Genomic DNA, 23,330 nt, shown 5'->3' with positions numbered 1-23,330 from the left:
TGCATATCAGGAAAGATTTATCAAAACTTTAATCAAGCCAGAAAAATAGTTTCCAACACTTCGTTACAGTGTGTGGCAGTGGTGCAGGGATCCTTAATTAAGGAGGAAGCACACGTTTCAAGGGCCATAACTCCAGGAAAAATAACTGAATAGCAAATTCTTTTCTTCATAGGCATTTCCATATGCTGAGGGCTGTTTTACCATGTACTTTTAACCATGTCAAATTAAAAATCAAATAAACAAATCCTGTAAACAGTTTAGGAGAACAGGGTGATTCCTATATACCCCTCAAACTTTGTTTGTAGGGGGTATGATAAACAAAAACAACATGCAATTTATGGTAACAGGGCATTTAATGAAAGAAATACATTAAATACACACACATATTATACATTTTTTTTTTGTCTAGTGAGATCTAAATTATATATATGTACAACTTTGTTTTAAAATTGTCTATAACCAAGATTGAATACAAGATCTTCACATTGAAATACGGTAATGTTTATTTTTTGTATTTTCATACCTAAATAATTCAAAAATTTCATCAATACAATTTTTGTAATGTCTGACTGGTTGATGGTAAATGGGAGATATCCATAAGTTTCCTCTGTCATATCTAGACCACAGAGGTTGCTAACCCAGCAACAGAATATTGTCTTCAGCACAATTTTAGTGTCTTGAGTGATTTATATAGTATACTAGTTCTTCAGTCATTTCTGGATCACAGAGAAGTGTGGTCACATTTGATCAAACACACGGACACAACAATAGTATAAGTCCAGCCAAATGCTGAGGTCAACAGTCTACTTCTTCTTTTTGCCCTTCTTTCCTTTCTTGCCTTTCTTTCCCTTCTTCTTTTTACTGTAGGGTCCGAAACCTTTCCGGACCATGACGCCCCTCCACCAGGCTTGTACCTGTAATATAGAAAGATCTACCTGTATAACATTTGTAACTAATAATTTGGTGACCAAGATCATTTCAGGTATTGACTTATAGGGAATTGTTTTGTTTGAACACAAAAGTTTTGCACATGATATTTAAAAAACAAGAGTACCGGGGGGGCAGAACAATATACGCCCGTCGAATGCCATATAGTGTTAAATACTTTCTTACATTGAAATAAGATCTGCATCATTCAAAGAGTAGTTAGCTGACATGCTATAAAAATGTAGGAGAAATTTCTGGATAAAAAAATCAAATACTGAAATGAACAAAGGGCAATAACTTTTGCAAAAATTGTTGAATCAAAATTCTTTTGAGGGAGACCCAACTTCATATCATGATTATAATGTATACCAAGTTTCAAAGAGATTCTTTGAAAAATGGACGGACGGACAATGCCATACCATAATACTCCCGTCAAATTTGACGGGCGTATAATAAATAAAAATTGTGCATAATTCTAATGGAACCATTCCATTGCCATTGCTTGATTTACCTGTTTGTTTTTGCCACAGTGACCACTAAATATATATCCAAGGAGAGACACTGTTAATACTAGACGAAAAAGGGAATTTTTCTTTCTACAGATTTCCACTTCAGTCCTTTGAAACTGAGAACAGGTGACCACATGGAAAACTGTATTTGTTCAAATTAATTATAAGTCTTAATTTCAATGATTAAAAGAAATATTAGCGATTTAATTTTACTTGACTGTGTCATTATGCATATAGAACCTGATAGGAAGTCCTGAGCCAAACAAACAAAGTATCAAATATCAACAACATTCAATCTGGAGATGCCCATGCATATTGATGATGCGAGAAGAAGGGTTACAGTTCCAGAGACCTCTGAAACCTTAGTTATCTGTGTACATTTGTTGTGATATTACAAGGAAATTACTGTGTAATGGGTAATTTCTTGGATCATTTAACAACACTCTAAGGTATCTAAAAACACGATGCAAGAGGTCATGCTTTGATACTGATGACCTTTTATTCTTTCACTGCATACAAAATTATCCAAGTATTTCAGTAATCTCATAATTCAATATAGTCACATTACTTGGAAAGAAGGATGATATATTTAAGGGACTTCACTGCTCATGTGTTTTTCTCCAAGCGATGGCCACTACACTGACTGCTGAGAGTAGAATGTTACCAAAACATGACCTCTTAAATGGTAATGTCATACCTTATACCTTTTAATAATTTATAGGACTAAATGATTCTTTTTTAATTGGGTTGGTTGAATACTTCCATTTTAAGAAATGAGCCAATGAGATGCTTACCCTGATGGCAGCCTTGAGTTCGATGCCCTCCTGGTCAGCCTTACGACGAGCCTTCTCCTTCTCTATACGGTCCTCCACAACAACCTGTTCATATTCCTTATACTGCTTGGTCAGCTCCTGTAGGCGATCAAGGTCTTTAGCCTTACTGGCCTTGAGGACGTCCAGCTCGTGCTGTTTGGCCTCCACGTCTTTGTCATACTTGGTCAGCCAATAATCCACCTTCTTCTCTAGTTCCTGTTCCACAGTGAGAGAAATACGAATGAAAGCTTCAGTCTCAGCAGCATGTTAAGTATCGGTATATAATTGGAAATCAAAAGTGAGCTAAACTTGAGACAGGTTCAAAAGTGTTGGAGATAACAGGGACAAGTGTGCTTGACCTTTACTTCGAAAACTTTCCTGTAGGTGTACATGCCTGAACATATCACCAGAAGCTTTCAAGAAACCCAATTATATACTGATGAAAAAATTATCTTAATCCAAGAACTTTACTCCCATTAAAATTTCCTACATCTTCTAAAGTTTCATAACTGCTACCATATTTTTTAAATTATAACAGTTCCTTGAAATAATTCTCCTCTGATCACCAAACAGCTTTTCTAACACCAGTATATTGCTGGACAAATGGTTGCAGTTTAAAATGTTTTAACAATGTAACTTAGGGGGTCCCAGTATATGAGGGTAATTGGGAGGGGGCGGGGGGCAGGGTGTTGTTGGAGGTGTAGGTGTGTGTGTGAGTGAGTGTGTGTGTGTGTGTGTGTGTGTGTAGGGGGGGGGGGGTATATTGTGCTTACCTCTTGGTGAGTCTTTAGGTAGGATTCTATTTCGATGTTACATCGGTTCTCTTCATCAATCTTGTGTTTCAGTTGCTGTGAAAATGGAAATTGTACAATAAAGCATCTTGGTTAAATTCTTAAATAATTTTAAATAACTTTAAATTAGGTTTAAGTAAAAACTTTTTCAGATGTTAATTTTCAATCCATATATGAAATACCAGCAACCTTTTGAACATGATATAACTTCTGGTTTTGGTTACTTACAAATTCAATTTTATATAAAAAACAAAGTTTGTCTTACCAAAACATAAACAATGGTTATGCATGATATAAATTAATGTTACTATTAGAATAAAGACGGACATTTTTTTGACTGGCCTTACCTCTATCTCCGTCTGTAGTTCTCGCTCTGACAGATGGCAGCGTTTCTGAGTCTGGGCGACAGCCACCTCGGCCGACTTCTTGGTGTACTTGCCCTCCATGTTTGTCTTGGCCTTCATTTCCTGCAGCTGGTCCTTGTAGTGGGCGATCATATTGTTCCTCTGCTGTAGCTCCACCTCCTTCTCTTTCTTGATGTCCTGGAGCTGTTTGTTGAGAAGCTTCACTCGTTTACGGCCATTCTCCTCCCTATAAACACAATGTATTACTATAGTGAACCTAACCTGGTTAAACATCAACAGCACCTATAAAGTTTGAAAAAGAGAGATTTTCAGTTCGAATATTCAGCTTCAATAACTCTTCATCTACCATTGTCTATAGCTAGTGTGCTGAACAAGATGTTTGAGACTTCCTTCCCAGTTGTCTAACATTCTGTATAAGATTTTAGAGACTTTCTTATCATCCTAATTGTTTAGAGTATATCAGCAACATAAATGTTTAGAAAGTTCAGTACAAGTTCATACAGACATAATTATTGGTGAAAATTTTAAAATATTAAAAGAATTCCACATCTAATCTGAATAAATCTCTGTGAAGTATAGTGAAAATGACATGCAGTTAAAAAGATAATATACAGCCAAATTATCACTCTTTTTGGGTCCCGATATCTAAATATTCAAAAGTGTATCCCACACTGTAATTAGGACTACAGTACAGGTACTTACTTAAGGATGGTATCCTGTAGCCGGGCCTTACGCTCCTTCTGTAGCCGTACTGCTTCCATCAGGGCCTGGAAACTACAGTTCTGGATCAGCTCTGACAGTGTGTCACTCGTTACTCCCTCCAGAAATCCCCTGATAACATGATAAACATTGTTTAATGAAAAGATATGTCTACAAACTCCGTCAAACATGTGATGAAAACTGTCTTTTATCGACTCTTTTAATGACTTCAAAATGATTTCATCCATTAAACATTAATTTTGACGTAAGAAACAGGCTAGTTTTTCACAACAACCATAATGTAGTAAAGATTAATTTCAAATATCAATTTTTTGGGGCATTTTTTTTTTTCGTGGGGGGGATATGAGAGTGGGATTGATTAGTAAGACTCAAATACAAAATGTCACAAAATCAATCTACAGAATAATCCATAAAACAGAGGTCTTATGCATGATTTCAAATTTTTAAGTATAGATACAAATGTATTAAGTTTGGTGCAGCTACCACAGAGCTATTATAAATCATTATGTTACATCATTTAGAATGGATTTGAAGATAATACTCATCACCTACTTTTATACCTGGTAAAGAACAAATTATCTGCCTTACCTATCGGCCTGGATTTTTGCTGTGTTGTCGCTTGTGAGGGGATTCTGGCGTAAACTTCGGCCGAAAACATGTGTACTGTTTCTAAGGTCGCGTCCAGCATCCATGACTTCCTGTTCGACTTCGCTGAGCTTGGCAGCATTTTTTGTGGTGTTTCTGAGGTCAAGTTTTTTGGAGAGAATTGTCTGATATTTAAGTTCAAGTTCCTTTTGCCCCATCACTAACTGGTTAAGTTCATTCTGGACCAGCTGTCAAAACACAAACCATACAGATATTTATTTACTTATATAATTATTATATGTATACAACTCTGCAGTCGCTCTGCAGTGTAAACATGAGGCAAAACAAAATGTCATACTGTATGTCTGTTTAGGAATATCAAGAAAAAAATAAGGTACATGTATATAAACTTCTACTTTTTAAAAGGAATTGGTATGCATGTCTGAAAATTTGCATATTTTATTTGTATAGGGTTGGTAACCTGGTAGTAAAACTTAATGAAGATAAAGTTACCCTGACAGTACCTTACTGTATCATACAAAATTACCTTCATTAGCTATGGACATGAATTGTGTCTACAACCCTTTCTCTCATCAGAGGCAGATATGATAATTATTTCTCCAACCGTCCACAGGTGTGTCTCCCGTTTAAGCTGCAAAAGATCAGCTTGTCACCCCCTAGGGGTAGATAGCCTCAAGCCGATTAGCATGTGTTCAACTGTGACGTCATTAAAATGTGTTATCGGTAATTGTGACGTCATCAAAAGTGAATAACAATATGCACACCCAGCATGTGTTTTTGTTTACAAACATGGCAGACTACTGTCGGTGGAGCTGTGACTGAAATTATAGGATTGGAGAAAAATAATCATCCCCTACCTTGAGAGTATAACAGAGAAATCTCAAACCCTCTGGGTGATATTTTTGGTTTTCTAACCCTCAGCAGAGCCTCAGGTTAGACAACCAATAAACATCACCCCTCAGGTTGGAGATTTCTCTGTCACACCCTCAAGCATGTAGGGGAAGATTCTATTAGTCTACAGCATGACTCACCTCAACAGCATCAAACTTTAGGTGTTTGTCATGACTCACCTCAACAGCATCAAACCTGCCCTCGTAAGCAGCAGGCATGATGCGCCCCAGGACAGAGAGCTGGTCCACGCAGTCCTCCAGTATGGTGGCCACATGGATGGCTGACGTACCCTCCAACATCGTGACACCTGGAATAGGAACCGGGTAAATACTTTAACTCAATCAACCATAGATAGTACCAATAGACTGACAACAGTGTTTTACAAAATATTTTCAAATTATATAGTTTGCAATAAGATACATGTTAATGTAATATTCCTAAGCTGTTTTGCATAACAAATTAAGATCTGATTCACCATGCATTTACATGAAAATTTGGAATAACCAAATTTGTATAGAGTTTATGATCATTTCAGTTTAATTTCCAAATTGCATGTTTTTGAAAGTAAATACAGTATTAAAATTCAAAAATACTGATTTCTTTCTATATTGCCTATTGCTGATTGTTTTAAATTCTCAGAATATTTGCTTAAATTTTGAAAATAAAGAAATCAAATATAACTTCACCATGTAATTTAGCTAAGTTAGAGTCACATGCCTTTAATAGGTTCAACATTATAAACCAGTCAATTCTGATAAATAATAATCACTTGAATTGGTGTTTATGGTTTAGACAGATACCGGTAAATGTGTTTTAAACCTTTCTGGGGTTTTAAAAGTTTATGTTAGTGTAACAAGTTTTTGATCATTTAATGTTTATTTAGGAAAACAATTTTTGTTTGCTTTTCTTTTCTGACAGTTTCAACAGATATGTCATTTTTTGTATTCAACTTAAAATTACTCAATGCTTCAATAGCTAGTATATATTGTGTATAGCTTACCAAAGGATACGTTCACTACTGCTTATTTCTTTCTTACATACTTGCCCTTTAACAAGACTATGACAGTCCAAAACTTGCTTAGAAAAAAAGAATCTGTCAAGAACTTACAGGTTCTAAAAATCTCAAATGGGATACTGAATTAAAGATTGCAAATAATTGTTTAAATTTGGTAGGGGAAAGCTGGATTGGTTTTGTTTATACATCAGTGTTTGACTTTCTTCATTGAAATTTCATGCTAATATATGCTTCAGAATTTGATCTAGGTTACTTAAGGCTAATGAAACAAGAGCTGTTTGAGAACAGCATAGCTAGCCTATTCCTTTACATGTTTCCCTCAATATATTGCCAAACCCCTTTATAATGCCAATATTTCTCTGAATAAATGGTGGCATATAAGGTTTTCTTGTACCGTAACATGTTGAAGAGACGACCAGACAATGTGAAATAGTCAACAACGTATTGATCGTGGTGACCGATCCAACACTGTTCATACAAACTTGCTGTAAAATATTTTAACCAAGTCTAATTACACTGTTTTTGGCCACTAAAATATGAAAATATTGTTCAGCACATTGCTTACACTCCATATAAATACTTCAACCTTAGAATAGACATCAGCCTATTGATGAAGGTGGTCCAACTTAAACTTTAGCCAAGTCCAATTAACCAGTTTTAGCCCCTAAAGTATAAAAATATGGTTCAGCACATTGCTTACACTCCATATAAATACTTCAACCTTATATTACTATTAGACAACAGTGTATTGAGAGTTATGATCCAACATGTACACTGTCTGGATAAAACTTGTCCAAAAACTCAGTTCAAGTGGGACGCCGACTCCGGGGTGTCTACATTAGCTCGGCCCTATTCTCCGAATAGGCGAGCTAAAAAGGCAATAACAGTTAAGACAGCTGGTATACACTATAACTACTTTGCACAATTTCAAAACTTCACAAAGTTATCAAACATGAATGCAATTACACAGCAGTAGTGTTAGATGCAAAAATACCTGGTAAGTAGTACATGTAATACCCAAACTACAAATGTTACTAAAAACAAACACCAACCTAAACAAGACACCCAGGGGCCTAAATAGTGTATGGATTCTTCAAGAGAAGTTATTTAAAGTTTTTAACAGATTTGACGTGTGTGACCTCAAAAACAGCTCAAGGTAATTTTTGTAAGCAAACTTTGTTTGGCACTTTCATTGGTAGCTAAACTAAATATTATCACTCTTAGTCTTTCAGTTTTTCAGAATAAGTTGTTTGAAGTTTTTGATATATTTGACCCTTTGTAACCTTGAATGTAGGTCAAGGTAATTTTTCCCACAAACATCTGGAATGTCTGGTGTGACCCGAGATGATAGTGATATATGGTCAGTTAATAGGTGTGTATCCCCTTAATATGTTAAGATCAGTATACAGATTTCTATTTTTTTCTATGGTGAATAATCAGTATAACATAAGTAATATCTTCACTGCAGTGAAGGTATCAAGTTGATTGTGATGTTACAAAACAAAGGCGATAAGAAATTGTGATGATCAATCAAATACCTAGAGAAAATGCAGTATTTGTGGAGTCACTGGCGATCTCCTGCTAAATATTTCATATAATATTTTCTGATATTTACCAGCAGAAATTATCAAGAAAACTGATATACATATATGCGAAACCCATTTCTGATATTTACCAGCAGAAATTATCAAGAAAACTGATATACATATATGTGAAACCCATTGTTATCTTTTATTGACCTCAATACATCTACTTTTTCCCAAATGTGGAGAAAAATGCACAGTGCCATGGGAGAAAAAGGAGTTATAGAGTACATCTCTTGTAATTAGGTTATAAGCAAACAACGGTAAGCAGTTAGTAGCAGGTATAGAAAAAGAAATGTGCAGACCTTCCTCTCCTTTCCCCATCCTTCTTTAGATGTGTAAAACCTGTAACACGATATATTTAAAATGTTTGGCACACTGAACTCTATTTTACAGATCAAATTCCTGTATAAAGTATTGCCACTGAGAATCCTGAATGTTAGAAATAAAAATAATAAAAAAAAAATGCAACTGGATAGTGCATGGATATGCATCATTGACTTAAGATTACATCGCAAACAACATTTCTGAAATACTTGACTTTTCACTAAAATTCTGATAGAATGGGTCTTCCTAACAGGCTTGTTAGTGATCTCCTCATGAATTACACCAATTTAAAACCAAACTTTAAAATATTTATTTTTTAAATATAAGGTCAGTGTAGGTGATAAGGTGACAGTACCCAAATCGGATCACCAAACAATCATTTTATTCATTCATTGAAAATTCTGAGCATGAATTATATTCATTTATGGATGTATTAAAGGAAGAATATTAATGATTGTTCTTATAAAAGAGATTAAGCACCTTGGGCTCACTTGAGATATTTATAGAACGCTCTGAAGTCACCAATCAGCGTTTCCAAAACAGAACGCATAGTCGTTGCACTCATCAATTTTTAAAAACATAAAACAAAACACCAACTTTGATTTTGAATTATGTTTTCTGGTGCTATTTGGACTAGTAATCATCTGTAGAAAGAAAAAAAAGTATTTTTGCAAAAAGTGATCTGATTTGGGTCCTTTCTCCTTATTTTCTTCCTCCTCTCATTTAGAAAACTATTCTTGTTTACTACATATCCTACCCATTCCTTTTGATGTGGTTGTAAAAAATCATAACTTTATAGAATAAGGTGACAGTATCCAAATCGGATCACCAAACCATCATTTTATTCATTCATTGAAAATTCTGAGGATGAATTATATATATTCATTAATGGTTGTATCAAAGGAAGAAAATTGATGGGTGTTATTACAAACAAAATTAGCATTTTAAGATGACCTTTGAAATTTATATGAAAATAAGTATTTCTATATTTTGAATTTATTCCACTAGTTCAAAACAGAATGTATAGTCCTCATATGTGCCATTTAAAAAAACAATATAAGATACAGAACACTATCTTTTGAGTTCAAGTAATGTTTTCTGGTGCTATATAAAGTTAAAATCTATAGTCATCTGCAGACAAAAAAATGGTGCACAGCTATTTCTATTCTATGGCTACATTATTGTTATAACTGATCTATTGACACATTTATTGATTTCAAAAAGCATTTTTGCAAGAAGTGATCTGATATTGGTACTGATCCAATTTGGGTCCTCCTGCATCCTTACACAAAGTTCCTGTATAATGTGATAGAAGCAGCTGAGTCTAAAGGTTATGTTAGGACAAAGGTAGGAAGGACAAGGTAGTGAGGACACAGGTAGGCAGGACGAAGGTAGTGAGGACAAAGGTAGGCAGGACGAAGGTAGTGAGGACACAGGTAGGCAGGACAAGGTAGTGAGGAGTAGTCAAGTGCTGGAGAGGCAGGGATGTTACTGAAAATACGAAGTTGCATATCACAGGGTCTTGTTGATATTGTTTGTATGTTCATGTTAAGCTGTAAGGTGACAGTACCCAAATTGGATCACCAAACCATTATTTTTTTAAATCATTGAAAAATTATATTCATTTATGGTTGTATCAAAGAAAGAATATTGATGGGTGTTCTTACAAACAAAATTAGCACCCGGGGCTCACTTGAGATATTTATAGAACGCTCTGAAGTTACCAATCAGAATCTCCGGTTTTTGCAAATGTCGGGACCCGAAATGGATCAATGCTTGAATTTTGCAGAATCGTATGCTTCAAATGAATATTTTTTTTGTCAGCATATTCACATTTAATGATGACCTTAAGAATTTATATGACAAAAAGTATTTCTATAGTGTGAATTTATTCCTATAGTCCAAAACAGAGTGCATAGTCGTCGCACGCGCCATTTTTTAAAAACGTAATCAAAACATTGACATTTGAGTTTGAACTACGTTTTCTTGAATCTTGTGCTATTTGAACTTAAAAAATAATCATCTGTAGACAAAAACTGGTGCATCGCTAATTATTCTAAGACTACATCATTGTTATAACTGATTTGTTGACACATTTATTTATTTTTGCAAAAAGTGATCTGATTTGGGTACTGCCACATTATGCCGAGAGGATGATTATGCTATTTGAGTATTTAATATCGGGGAAGAAAATTAAGATATCTAATGTAACAATACATACTAATAAATGTTAACAAGGCCCTGTGGACAGAGAGTGACAAATGAGAACAGATAAGATTTAATTGATCAAATCAAGGGACGAGTGACACAACGTTGAAGAAAAATTTACACCAACTTCAAAACTTCGCATTCCTTTGTACTCAAGTATTCTATTTTCACATTGTTTCTTTAAATATATCGTACACCTGGTACGACAATAACAAAACTGGAGAAAGAATCGCCCTAAATTAGCTGACTCACCTGTTTATAATGCAATTTTCACAGTGAAAATAAATTTACAGGCGATACTCCATATTGTTTATTGTTGCTATGACACATGCGCATGTGAAACGGAAGTTCCGGCGAAGACTCATTTCCGCTTCCTTTTTCGGCCATCACGATTACAAGGTGCTGATTTGTTCATATGAACCAAAATAAATTATTGTTTACATCAACATAGGGATGTCTGCGTACACGAATTTCAACTGTTCGTCTTAAACAATAACACAATTACACATGTTGCCATTTTGTTGTATTTGATGAACTATATTAGTTACGATATTGATAGATTGGTCATCGATGCTTCTCATGTTGACAGAAGAAATTTCGTGCATTTAGTATGTTTTCATGTGTGAAAGTATAAATACCCGGTACCATTATGATATTGTCACTTTGTTAACAGTTTATCTAACCACCTCCACGCTCATTACACGGGGCATCTCATTCCTAGCTCATACGGAACACGTTTAAAATCGAACACTGGCCTCCCTGCAAGCTAGTAATGAACAAGAGGCCTGCAAGCTAGTAATGAACAAATTGTCTTTAAGGGTATCCCGACTGAAATCAACTTGAGCTAGCAATTCCACGTTACAATTTATTCGCATTTGTAAAGCGAATTAATTGCGTTCATCGTCAGAGTTTTGATGCTCTTTAATTTAATGAAATTTGAATATTTTGTGATTTTGCAGATCTGCTCATAATGGCAGAGGCCAACCAAACTGCTAACCCACAGAAGAAGTCTGGGAGGTATGTATTTCCGGAACATAGTCGTGTCCAAATCTGGGGTCTGCATACGGTACTGGAGACTGTTGGTCAACTATTTTATTTATAATCCGACATGATTGTGCCCAATATGGCTCACATGTGGTCAGGAAAAGTGTTTGCCCTAATTACTGCTGCAGGTTGTTGAAAAAACACCAGTCTGATGAAAACTTTGGTTGAAGATTAAGTTAAGTTGCCTTCCTAACCTACACCACAGGGGTTCAATTTACAAATGTCTGAAATACAGTATAGCATGTGTATTTCATACATTTGTAACAAACCCCTGAGTCTGCATTAAGTGCAAGATACATGTACAAGACCCAAAACTGTCCCAAAATGTAGGTCAATATTTTTTATTTTCCCGAGCAGAAATGTCGCTCATGATTGCTATTTGACAGACCTCGAAAACACTTGTGATCAGTATAGTTGTTTTACTATTGATTGCATGTAAACAATAAACTTTGAATAGAAGTATGATATCGACTGACATTCTGTTGAACAAAGTATACACAAGGCATATTGATCAGCATTTCATGAATTAAGTAATGATATTTTTATCTAGAGCTGTCACGATACACTTTAGCCACGATTCGATACGTATCTCGATATTTGTACCACGATTCGATTATTTCGATTCGATACACCTTTATTTTAAATTATAAAAAATGAGATATATAAGCCGTTGATACACGGAAACCTGCAGTGTTTCCACTTTTGATTTGAAGCTTGCTGGAGCATCACAAATTTTCAATTCCTTTCGGCAGTCTGCCATTTTGTTATGAATTCTTCGAAAAAATGCTTCCTCGCAGCCTATTGGTTGAGGGTTTAGAGATCAGTCAATGAAATAGAACTTCTCGCAGACATTTTGGCCGAAGTGGCATACACTAATATCCAGATTGTAACGCACCGAAAATCCGGAAAAATGCATTGTGAATCAAATCGAACATAAATAATCATGGTACAGTGGATTGTGATGCCTCTATTTTGATCGAAAATTAAATTCCGTTGCTGTTAATATTTCCTTGCACAAAAAAACATGGTTACCCAGTTTCAGTTTGGATAAGCACACAAGATTATCTCTGTGGCATTTTTTCTTTCCGTTGAAGCCCTAGTCCCATGTTCCAATCTTACTCTGACCAAGCATTTTTCCTTTCCTGAATAAACAAATCTCGCTTGGGTTAACTTACAATGATTATCTTCCAGGCTTTACTCCAAAGCTGTGTTCACTGGCTTCAAGCGAGGTTTAAGAAATCAGCATGAAAACACAGCTCTTCTGAAGATTGAAGGTGTGACTAACCTCAAGGATACCAGGTTTTACCTTGGAAAGAGATGTGCATATGTGTACAAGGCAAAGAGGTTTGTAAAACATGTCCGATTCATTACCTTAACTGTAGTGGTGGGAATCGTTTGAGATTTTTATGATCAATCATTGGTTAATATTTACTGAACAGTAACCAATGATCAATATATTTATCATTTTAAAGAAATATATCATAAAATCTTCCATGCTCTTGTTTTGGATTGCTTAACCCTTTCAACACTGTAGACCGTAATGGAATCATCCAGATCCATTTATGGTAGAGGTTATTAAAGTTAATGTAATACAGTTACAAATTGCATTCAGATTTTTGTTGAGCTCTGCAAATATTTATGTCTTAGGTACAGTCACATACTAGAACATAGATTTGTAGGATGCTTACTTGTAGGTGAATCTAATAGTGTATACATATTAGATCGCAAAGTACTTGTAAGTAGGTAAATCTAATAGTATATACATACGCAAAATATTTGTAGGTAAATCTAATAGTGAATATATTAGATTGCAAAGTTTTACCCGAAAGTGGATATAGAAGATGTTAAGAGTTTAAAGCCAAGCTTGGAACTAAACAGTCGTCTACAAACCATTTGTAACAAATACCCATACCGGTCAGGGGTGTTCAAGGTTTTTCCCCAGTTACTTGCCTGCAGTTAGTATTAGTAGACACGGATATAATAATCCACTATCCGAAAATAACATTTTGTAAGCCTGACAATAAAGGATCTTTTATCACATTCACAAATAGATACATATTTTCTTCTATAAAAAAACTTTTATTTATAATATATTACCCTAACTTATTCGGATGGAATAACATGGTGTGTCACAGTGATAACCTTCTAGATTTTATGCCACATTATTGTTGATTTTGCAGGAAGACTGCATGTCCCGGTCATGAAAATGCTAGCCGTATCCGTGTTGTCTGGGGGAAGGTCACACGACCACACGGTAACAGCGGATCTGTAAGAGCCAAGTTCAGGAAGAATTTGCCAGCCACTGCCATGGGTCGCAGGATCAGAATTGTAAGTATACACTAATGTGGAATAAGAATGATTGTTCAAAGTTTTAAGTTTTAACGGTTGAAGCACATAGACTGCTAGTTTGTTTTGTAGTCTTATTTTGGCCATACTCCCTTTGGACATAGTGGTAAATTTCCCCGAATTCTTTTGAAATCATCTAATTTATTGAAATTCTGAAACTTTCCTTTTTGGATTTAAAAATATCTTGACACGCAGCTTTCCAAGTCCAAAGTCACGGGTACATTTCCCCAAAAAAGTGAAAGTAGTTCAAGATTATAATTTTAAATTTATTGGTGTGCTTTAGTAGAAAAGTGTTTGATACTGCATATCAACAAAGACTGCTTACATTCAATAGATCTATTAGAATGTTTCAGACTGTTCCAAGATTATAAATATTCAATCAGAACTCGGTTCTTAGTTGCAATTTATTAAGTGACAAATGTTGAAAAAATACTCCCATTCTAATAATTACCCTATTAGGTGGCTAATATGCAAGCACCTACAATTACTTTATGAAAAATGTTTACAATTGTGTTGAATGTTTATGTTAAATGCTCAAACAGGTCTCAGAAATATTCACATATATCAATACTTAATCAATAGAAAGATTTGGTCAGTATTTTAAATAACTTGTTCTAGAACATAATGTTAAATACCTGTAATGTTACTGATGATGGTTTTCTTCTCTTTTCAGATGCTGTACCCATCCAGTGTTTAATTCTCTGCCATGTATGTACATTAAAAAAAATAAAAATCTAAAATAATTTTTGTTTTTAATTCGGGCTCCCACGTTAGAGGTGAGGGTGCCCTATAGTGATCATGGTGTTCCATCCGTCCGTCCACACTTCTGTTTCAGAAGATAATCTCATCATCCATTAGTCTTTTATTTCTGTGTACTCCTCATTTCCTAAATTTGGATTATTCACCATTGAAACCATTCCAATATTAATCCTTCTGATTTTGCTGACCTTGACCTAATTTGAAGCTTGGAGGTCTCAAGTCTATTAAGAACTTAACATTTGGATAACCATAAGGTCTAGAATCATGACACTTTGATATTTTATTTATACTCTAACATACACAATGTATCTTGGTTGAGTTAAATGTAGACCAAAACTGCTAACAGACATATTTCAACTGAATACTTAAAAATACAGATCCAACATGTTAGTTTGAAGCAGGTATAGCTTGGACTGCAATATTCACAGAACAATAAGTTATGATGTTTCCTTATGTTAATGACTATTAAGGTGGTGGGTCAGCAGTGCAAATCTATTTAAATTTTAACCTTGTGTTAAAGGTCAAAGGAAAAACATGACAAATCTGAACTTTCAAAATTAAAAAAAACATCTTTTTCCATCAATATAGAAAAATACAGGCACAACTAAGAACTGATTGGAACCAACAGATGATTTTTCAGAAAGACCTGCAAGTTAATTTGGGGAAATATAAAAATCATGAACTGCCTAAGTCCTTTTTAAGATGGTTACCTAGTAGCCATCATGTTTTCTAAGCAGTCTCAAAATGAAAAGGACTAAAAGAGTGAAAACTTTTACTGTATCAGTAAAGGAATGATAAAATAGAATTTGCCTACCGAGGTCAAGCCATAGTCTAACTCTTGACATCAATGAGAATAACATAAGGGTCAAATTCTGTACATCCTCGATATCCAGGGGTTACGTTCACTTTCGCTCTCTACACCCCTGGGCCCTGGAATATGTCATGGAAAAATTGAAGGCTCGGTGTGCGCCACCTTGTTGATGAGACGAGAAGACTAGTTCGATCCTTTGATGTACATCAAAAGAATCTGGCGGTCATAGGTAAAAATTAACGGGCTTTGAAGTTGGGCGTCTCTCCTTTGTAATCTTCAAAGGAAAGGTATCAGCCTAGCGATTGGTGAGGTTTTTTTACCCGAGACAAATCGAACAGCTATCTTCCTGCCTTCAATTTTGCCATGACATATTCCAGGGGTGCAGAGAGCGAAAGTGAGCGTAACGCCTGGATATCGGGGATGAATTATGTACTGCTGGAGTCAATGTCAAAATACATATGAATCTTATTACTTTAGTCAATGTGCTCTACATAAAGATCAAAATCTATGCCCTATGCGTTATGTCTGAAAATTATTATTCATGCATGGTACTGCTAATTGAAGTCAAATACATGTAATAAGTTAAATTCAACTACGAAATGTGGAATTCTACTTCAGTACAATGTAGTAGTAGTATTCTAAATTTTTTTTACTACCCGGTATAATTATTTGATATAGCGCCTTATCTAGCTAGAATAAGCCACTCTTGAGCACTTCCTGGTACATGGATATATAATCTATACAATCGATAAAATTAGCATATACATTAATCAATACAATTTTCAGTCACTAACTAATAGCCCATTTGCCACCTGGCTAATATCTCCCTATGTATGAATGCCTGCATGTGTGCTGGAGTCGTCATATATGGTGTTATTGTGGTATATCTTAGTAACCCAATATATAGGTATATCTACCCACAGAACTGGTATGTCATGTTGCCAAATACACCGGTGTACCTACCCAAGGAACAGGAATCACATTATTGATTTTACATAGCGTTTAGACAAACACACCAGGTATGTAAATGCTATGGCTTTAAAACACAACCTCCACTGACCTACTTTACTATCTATTTCTTTATTATCACTGTATATCTGTTGGTAACCTCGCGCAACGGGGAAGTTATTTACTACGTACAACTGCAGGTCTTGTGCATTGATGGTATCCAGCGCAGAAATTTGTTGTTATTACTAAATAGTCAGCAGCATTGTCAAATTCCGCTGAACATACTCAAGTTCTGATAAAACATACAATGTCAGCAGGAAAATGACAGATTTATCAACAAAGTAAGACGGAAATTCATCATGTGATTGTGACTACAAATGCTGAATAAATATGGACAAATTAAAGTTAGTGAACATTGAGAAGTGTGGAACTGGATCCATCATCACAGTAGCCATGCGACGGTGATCATAAGGTAGTTATTCTATAATGTTTTGCATTACTTTGCAATTATATACTACTGGAATGGACAGTTATTAGTCCAGTTTTCATGTTTTTACATGTATTTATTTGCGAGTGTTAACTGATAACAATATATTTATACAAGAACAGCAAACATCTTGCAAGATTTCAACAAATAATTTAGCTCTTCATCAAAATGGCAACCCCTAATAGCCAAATGCCTCTCCGTATCGAAGGTCAAACTACATGTATTCACCACAATGGGAGAAGATTAGAATTTTATTGTGAAAAATGTCGGGAACCGATTTGTCCAAAATGCCTTTCTTCTATTCACAAAATCCATGCAGTTTGTGAGCTCAGTGAAATCACTTCTCAGAAAGAACCAGACATAAGAAACTTTATAGACAGAACAGAAAAAAATGACCTTGTGCAAATTGGGAAATACATCAACTCTACTGATACGCTCCTTAAAGACAATGCCAGTAGTTTTGAGAAGCTGTCACAAAAGTTAAAAATGCAAACGAATAAATTAAAACAAGAGCTGGACATACTTACAGCACAGACACTCTCTCTCTATCACAAAATGGAAGAGGATAATACCAAGCTGATAAAGAAATACAAACAGGACCTGAAGATGTATGAGAAACAACTCAAACAGCAAATTCAGGAATGTAAAGCAGCTCTCCAGCTTGGTTCTCATATACAGGTTTATGATGCATTTTGTGAGATCCATTCTCCTACACAAAGTCTCCCTGTAAAACCTGTCCTGGGTACTGCCAACTTCACTCAGAATGAAAATCCTCAAGATCACTTGAACGAAGCCTTGGGAAAAGTTATCACTTCAGGTCAAGGTCAAACTTTTGACCAGTATTGGTCAGATGATCAAGGACGATCCTCTACACAAGAATGGTCAGGAGCAAAAGGGAAGAAAGCAGTGACAACGTACAAACTACTGCCACAGACCAAGGTGGTGGAGGAGTGGAAGTCTCCATGTGCCATTTATTCTATATGTCCCACCACTGATGGTCAGGTGTGGACCCAGTACAGAAACAAATTAACTCTCCTTGACAGGAAGGGCAAAGTAATACAGGAGGTCACACACAATGTCTGTATCAATGATATCAGTCTGTCGCCCACCACACACACACTGTGGGTCTGTGATCATAACAACAACATCACAGAGCTGGTATCGGGACGACTGACACACAGATTCAGTACCAAGGAGGAACCCTGGTGTATATGTGTTGCAGCCAGTAACCATGTCATTGTAGGGATGACCAAACACATCTCCAAATTCTCTAAATTTACCACAAATGGTAAAATGGTGTCTACTACTATGGCTAAAGAGACTGAGAAACCATTAGTGTGTACACCACGCAGCATCTCGGAGTGTCCTGTCACTCACAATGTGGCAGTCGCTGATTTCAGTAGTGAAACAGATGGTGGTGATGGAAAACGAGGTGTTGTTGTCATGAACTCTGATTTCAAGGAACAATTTGTATATAGATCTAGAGGTGACATCCCCATCAGTAGATATCAACCAACACCACAACCAAGAGGTGAACCATTTAACCCCTGTGGTGTGGTGTATGACAGTGTGGGGAACCTGATCATAGGGGACTGTAACAACAACAGGGTCCTACTCATCAGTGGAGGTGGCGAGTCCCTCAGGGTCATACACACTGACCCAGACTATACATGGGCTGTAGGTATAGACAGGGAGGATGTTTTATGGGTAGCGTTTGGGGAACCGGGTAAGAAAGTCAAACTACTACAGTAAAGCCATGTGTGACGGCTGTAACCAAACAACTAGTATATCTAGTAACCATGACAATGACATGGGAATCAGAGACAAAAGAAACTTATCATGATTACCAATCATTTACATTTAAAGATGTGTGACATGCACAGGATGATTTAAGTAAAATGTCTAGACTACAGATTGTACAACATACAAAGGATTATAAAATGTCTAGACTACAGATTGTGCAACATACACAGGATTATAAGTAAAATGTCTGGACTACAGATTGTGCGACATTCACAGGATTATTAGTAAAATGTCTAGACTACAGATTGTGTGACATACACATGATTATAAGTAAAATGTCTAGACTACAGATTTTGTGACATTTTTTTATTCCAACAAATTTTATTGGACAAAAACAATTTAACCTATATATAATTCTTCTCTTAAAGACTTTCAATTGTGTGACATTCACATGAGTATGGGTAAATGCAGAATTCTACTTCACTCATGGTTCTTTACATATTTTACTACTGGGTCTTATAATTTAAACAAAGTATGTGAATTACTAATGTCAAATTATTGTCTCCTTATACAGATCCTTCATATGATACTGTACAGTACCTCCTGATAATTTGTTAACGATGAAATCAGAAGCAAGACGTAAGAAAATTGTAACTTTTTATTAAAGAAGCTTATGAACAAAGAAATTAGATGCCCTTCATCCAAGCATGGGATATATATATCTGTTATACATTCCATAGCAAAATACCAATAAAACTCCTAGTAATGATGGGCTCAACTCTCAAACACAGGTTATATAATAGTATTTAAATCACAATGCAATGTTTGTGTAAATCTTCCATTTAATTCTTATAAAAGGAATTGAGAACAAATAGTAATTATATGATTTATGTCAACGTTTTATCACAATAATGTTCAATTGGACGTATCTGTATTTAGTAAACAATGTCATGTCTTAATAAAGTAAAATTACTGTTTAAATTAACAATAGATATCAAGAAAGCCTTTGTTAAGCAAAACTCAAACTTGACAATACCAATGGTAACTGGATTTGTATAAAAAAAGGGAGATATAATCTAGATAAATGAGAGGTAGAAGATAATGATACAGGAAATTTCCTACAATATACGTTAAACACTAGTGGATTAAACTTCAAAATTTGTAATTCATAAACATATTAACAAAATAGATTATACCAACCCGACTGTAAACATGTCCTGCATTGTAGTTTAAATCTAAAAAAAAAATGCAGTTATTTTGTTCACAAATTTCACATATTGCACATTTTTTCATTCATTATTTGAAAACCAGGTAAATTATATATTAGAGTTTTGGAATGAAAAACACGGAAACTGTTAGGACCACATTACCAGTACCTCTTTGAGTTAGCAGGTGTAATTTCATTTTCGTTTGGGTCAACAAAGTTTATACAGGGAAACAGCCAGGATAAACAACATGTTTGAGTTAGGAGGTGTATCTGGCCCATCTTTGGGTTAAACTACTACAGTTAATACATAAACTAGGAAACAAAGACGACTGAACAACTCTTGTTTAAGTTACGACTAGTATTTACAAATCAGAATGACTTCAGCATGCTATAGCTTATAATATGTACGTATAACTGCTAGAGGTACAGATAATTATATTTTTACCCTGTTCCATAAAGTTATTGCTATATAATTCTCATACGGTATGTTTGTTATACAGTTCTATCAAAGCATACTTGTTATATGTGTTCTGATTTAACACACCATAGACTTACAATAAATAAGTATAAATCTAAATGGACATTATTTAATGTGTTTTAACAACTACTAGCTATAATATAGTATTGACAAATTTAATACACTGTATATCCTACATTCATGTAATTGTTTGTTTTTGTCTTGAAGGTATAACCACGGACTTAGACCTAATCTAATTCCGTGGTATAACGTTTCAAATAAAACACTGAAGTTTATAAATATATATTCTTGTGTATAGATAATATCCAGTGAGGGACGATTCTGATTTGAATCCATTCGACCGAGTTATCAAATATTATACCTACAAGATTCAGCATCACTGCTGCATGTAGACTATACTAGTTAGAATGGATACAAGTCAAAATCGTCTATCACAAGTTAGATCTATTGTTTCTCGCACAACACAGAAGTCCGAAGTCACTTAACACAAGGTTATTTTACACAAGTATTAGGTAATAATAGATGTCTGGTGTAGACATCTATAAGAATCAGAGGACCTCGGGCTAAAGGTAATAACTGTGACCTTCACATTGTCAAAAATGATGTCATTATTATGACTTTCATCTTATCATCAAATGTCATCCTTGTGACCTGCACTTTGTCAGCAATAAGGTTGTGCTTTAGTTATCCACATTGTATGATGTCTGATATAAAAATTCTAAATACTGCTATTTACCCAAACTATGAATACAACATTTCAGTAAACATATTGTACAGCTATAGTAGCGGTCTTTAATGACCCAAAATATTCAACATCAAATTTAACATACAATTCGTACAAGTCTCAGAGCTGTTGTGTAAAAGCTTTTCTTTCCATTTCATACTTGTTCACCATACACTGGTACAGCGGCCCTACATGTTGTTACAGTTATCCCGGCAGGCTGACTTACTCTACTTTTATAGAGGGGAAGCAAACCCTGCTTTTATATGTAATAGGATCTTTCTCTATGGTGCCACTGTTATTGTTTGGTAAACAAAGATTACAACTAACTTCACGAAAAGGAGAATAACATAAAAAGCATTTTTTAGATAGTGAACAAGCACCTCTGAGAACTGATAGGGTCAGTGTGTTGAACAATATTTTCAAGGACAATGTACCATCTAATAAAATTTGTTGAAATGAAAGAAGGGCATCCAAAAATTCTTTGAAATTTCTCTTTTGTCACTCACTTAAACATAGGGACATTGTGTTTGAACTATAATGGAAAGCAGAAATTATTGATAAATAAATTGGATATTATTGTAAAAATAAATATAATAGCATGCTGTAGGTAAAAGGGTATGAACGTAGTATTACAAAAATGTTCACAAAAGTGGGAAAAATAATACATATATAGCAATACATAAATGACAAAGGAGTTATATAATTATTCATACATTTTGTAGTAAATACAAAGTAGTCCATACATATCAAGCAATTTTAAATACAAATCAGCAATATGTACCAGGCAATTAAAATTAAAAAATTAATATTAATAGGAAGTTCAACATAAAGCAATCAATTCAAGATAAATGCAGGTACTCCTTCTGACAAGCAAATTTTATGGTCAACCATTTCAAATTCTGACACCAAATCTTATGCTTCTACAAATAGCAGACACTCTACCAGTTAACTCATGTATACAATTATTAATGTCTACATTAAAAATAAAATAAAATTTGGTATATAATTTACAAAATCTTACTAAAGAAACATGGAAACCAATGATAAAAAAATACAACAAATCATGCACAAATATCAAGAGCAGCAAGATGGTGCAAAAAACACAGTACCAAGAGATCCTCATGTACATGTACAGCCAGCTAGAGGATCACCAACAAGACATGACTGTTGATTATATTTTAGGTTATTCTGGAAGTATTTCAAAAGCTGTTATATGTCATCTCATCATCAACTAGAACATCTTTTTTAACTGCTTCCTAGAAAAAATAACACTTCCTTCCTAAACGTTTACACTACTTTTAGTTTGTTATTGATATACATGTCTGAACATAATCAAATTAAACGTCAAAGCCATATCAACAAATTCTGATTCTATCCCTTGCTTGCAAGACCTGCTGTGTACGTTACAATGTTCATTATTGCGATTTGGTGTAGACATACTATTCAATTGAGAATCTTAAGCAGACATGCTGAGGAAATATCCAGTTTTCTAAGGAAATTGTATGTATGATTATCAAAAACGTATAAACTGGCAAACAGTCATGGGCGTTTCTTGACACCAAGTGAACAGCATTTGCATGTTGAATTTGGTTGAAATTGATCAGTTGTAAGAGGATTTATTGAACAGAAACCAACCAGAGGTCATAAGCCTCATCAATTATACATAAACAAATTTGGTTAATATTAAACATTTTTCGGGGAGTTATTGCATGTAAACCAATTAAATTATTCACGCATCAAATTGTAACTTCATTCATTATGTGTAAATATGCATTGATCTGTCAATCAAACTTGGCTTGATACATACAATTATGAATATGCAGGCTTCATTTGATTGAAAATGAACCATTTTAAGAGGTTATGGCACGGAAGACATGCATGGCAAACGGATGCACCCAAATTAATATCCCCCTTTTTCTCCAGAATCAGATGATAAAAAGAATATAAGATATTTTATTAATTTGTTATAATTCTAACAACTTCAGGATATATGCTACTTGACTGTTACATCCAAGATAGTACCATACTA

The 23,330-nt window shown here is 34.8% G+C and overlaps 3 protein-coding genes across 4 annotated transcripts; 2 read left to right on the top strand and 1 right to left on the bottom strand.

Moving 5' to 3' along the window:
- Positions 1-566: 566 nt before the first annotated feature.
- Positions 567-11,090, bottom strand: LOC110464586 (IQ domain-containing protein G-like). 2 transcript variants are annotated; one of them, XM_021519870.1, is made up of 9 exons: positions 11,007-11,087; positions 8,525-8,564; positions 5,801-5,928; positions 4,713-4,957; positions 4,107-4,235; positions 3,387-3,630; positions 3,022-3,096; positions 2,231-2,464; positions 567-914 (listed from the first exon to the last, which is right to left on the bottom strand). In XM_021519870.1, exons 2-9 carry the CDS (start codon positions 8,541-8,543, stop codon positions 804-806), a joined length of 1,185 nt encoding a protein of 394 aa, XP_021375545.1. In that variant the 5' UTR covers positions 8,544-8,564; positions 11,007-11,087; the 3' UTR covers positions 567-803. The 2 variants fall into 2 exon arrangements, with proteins under 2 accessions (XP_021375545.1, XP_021375546.1); XM_021519871.1 differs by lacking the exon at positions 8,525-8,564 and having other exon boundaries at positions 11,007-11,090.
- Positions 11,091-11,097: 7 nt separating this feature from the next.
- LOC110464587 (60S ribosomal protein L35a-like) lies at positions 11,098-14,884 on the top strand. Its single transcript, XM_021519872.1, has 5 exons — positions 11,098-11,153; positions 11,714-11,771; positions 12,990-13,142; positions 13,979-14,126; positions 14,818-14,884. The coding sequence occupies exons 2-5, from the start codon at positions 11,725-11,727 to the stop codon at positions 14,839-14,841; spliced, it is 372 nt and encodes a 123-aa protein (XP_021375547.1). The 5' UTR covers positions 11,098-11,153; positions 11,714-11,724; the 3' UTR covers positions 14,842-14,884.
- A 2,820-nt stretch (positions 14,885-17,704) lies between these two features.
- On the top strand, positions 17,705-18,901 carry LOC110464578. The gene has a single exon (XM_021519856.1). The coding sequence runs from the start codon at positions 17,705-17,707 to the stop codon at positions 18,899-18,901; it is 1,197 nt and encodes a 398-aa protein (XP_021375531.1).
- Positions 18,902-23,330: the final 4,429 nt, after the last annotated feature.

This window comes from Mizuhopecten yessoensis, unplaced genomic scaffold (genome assembly GCF_002113885.1).
Source record: "Mizuhopecten yessoensis strain PY_sf001 unplaced genomic scaffold, ASM211388v2 scaffold11011, whole genome shotgun sequence".
Lineage (NCBI taxonomy): Eukaryota > Metazoa > Mollusca > Bivalvia > Pectinida > Pectinidae > Mizuhopecten > Mizuhopecten yessoensis.
This window is presented reverse-complemented; position numbering and strand designations above follow the sequence as displayed.

Coding starts and splice junctions, on each gene's coding strand:
- LOC110464586 (XM_021519870.1), bottom strand. Junction 3,097..3,386: donor AACTACAGACGGAGATAGAG/GTAAGGCCAGTC, acceptor CCATTTTCACAG/CAACTGAAACACAAGATTGA. Junction 2,465..3,021: donor ACCTAAAGACTCACCAAGAG/GTAAGCACAATA, acceptor ACTGTGGAACAG/GAACTAGAGAAGAAGGTGGA.
- LOC110464587 (XM_021519872.1), top strand. CDS start 11,725: ATGGCAGAGGCCAACCAAACTGCTAACCCACAGAAGAAGTCTGGGAG. Junction 11,772..12,989: donor CCACAGAAGAAGTCTGGGAG/GTATGTATTTCC, acceptor ATTATCTTCCAG/GCTTTACTCCAAAGCTGTGT. Junction 13,143..13,978: donor TATGTGTACAAGGCAAAGAG/GTTTGTAAAACA, acceptor TTGATTTTGCAG/GAAGACTGCATGTCCCGGTC.
- LOC110464578 (XM_021519856.1), top strand. CDS start 17,705: ATGGAAGAGGATAATACCAAGCTGATAAAGAAATACAAACAGGACCTG.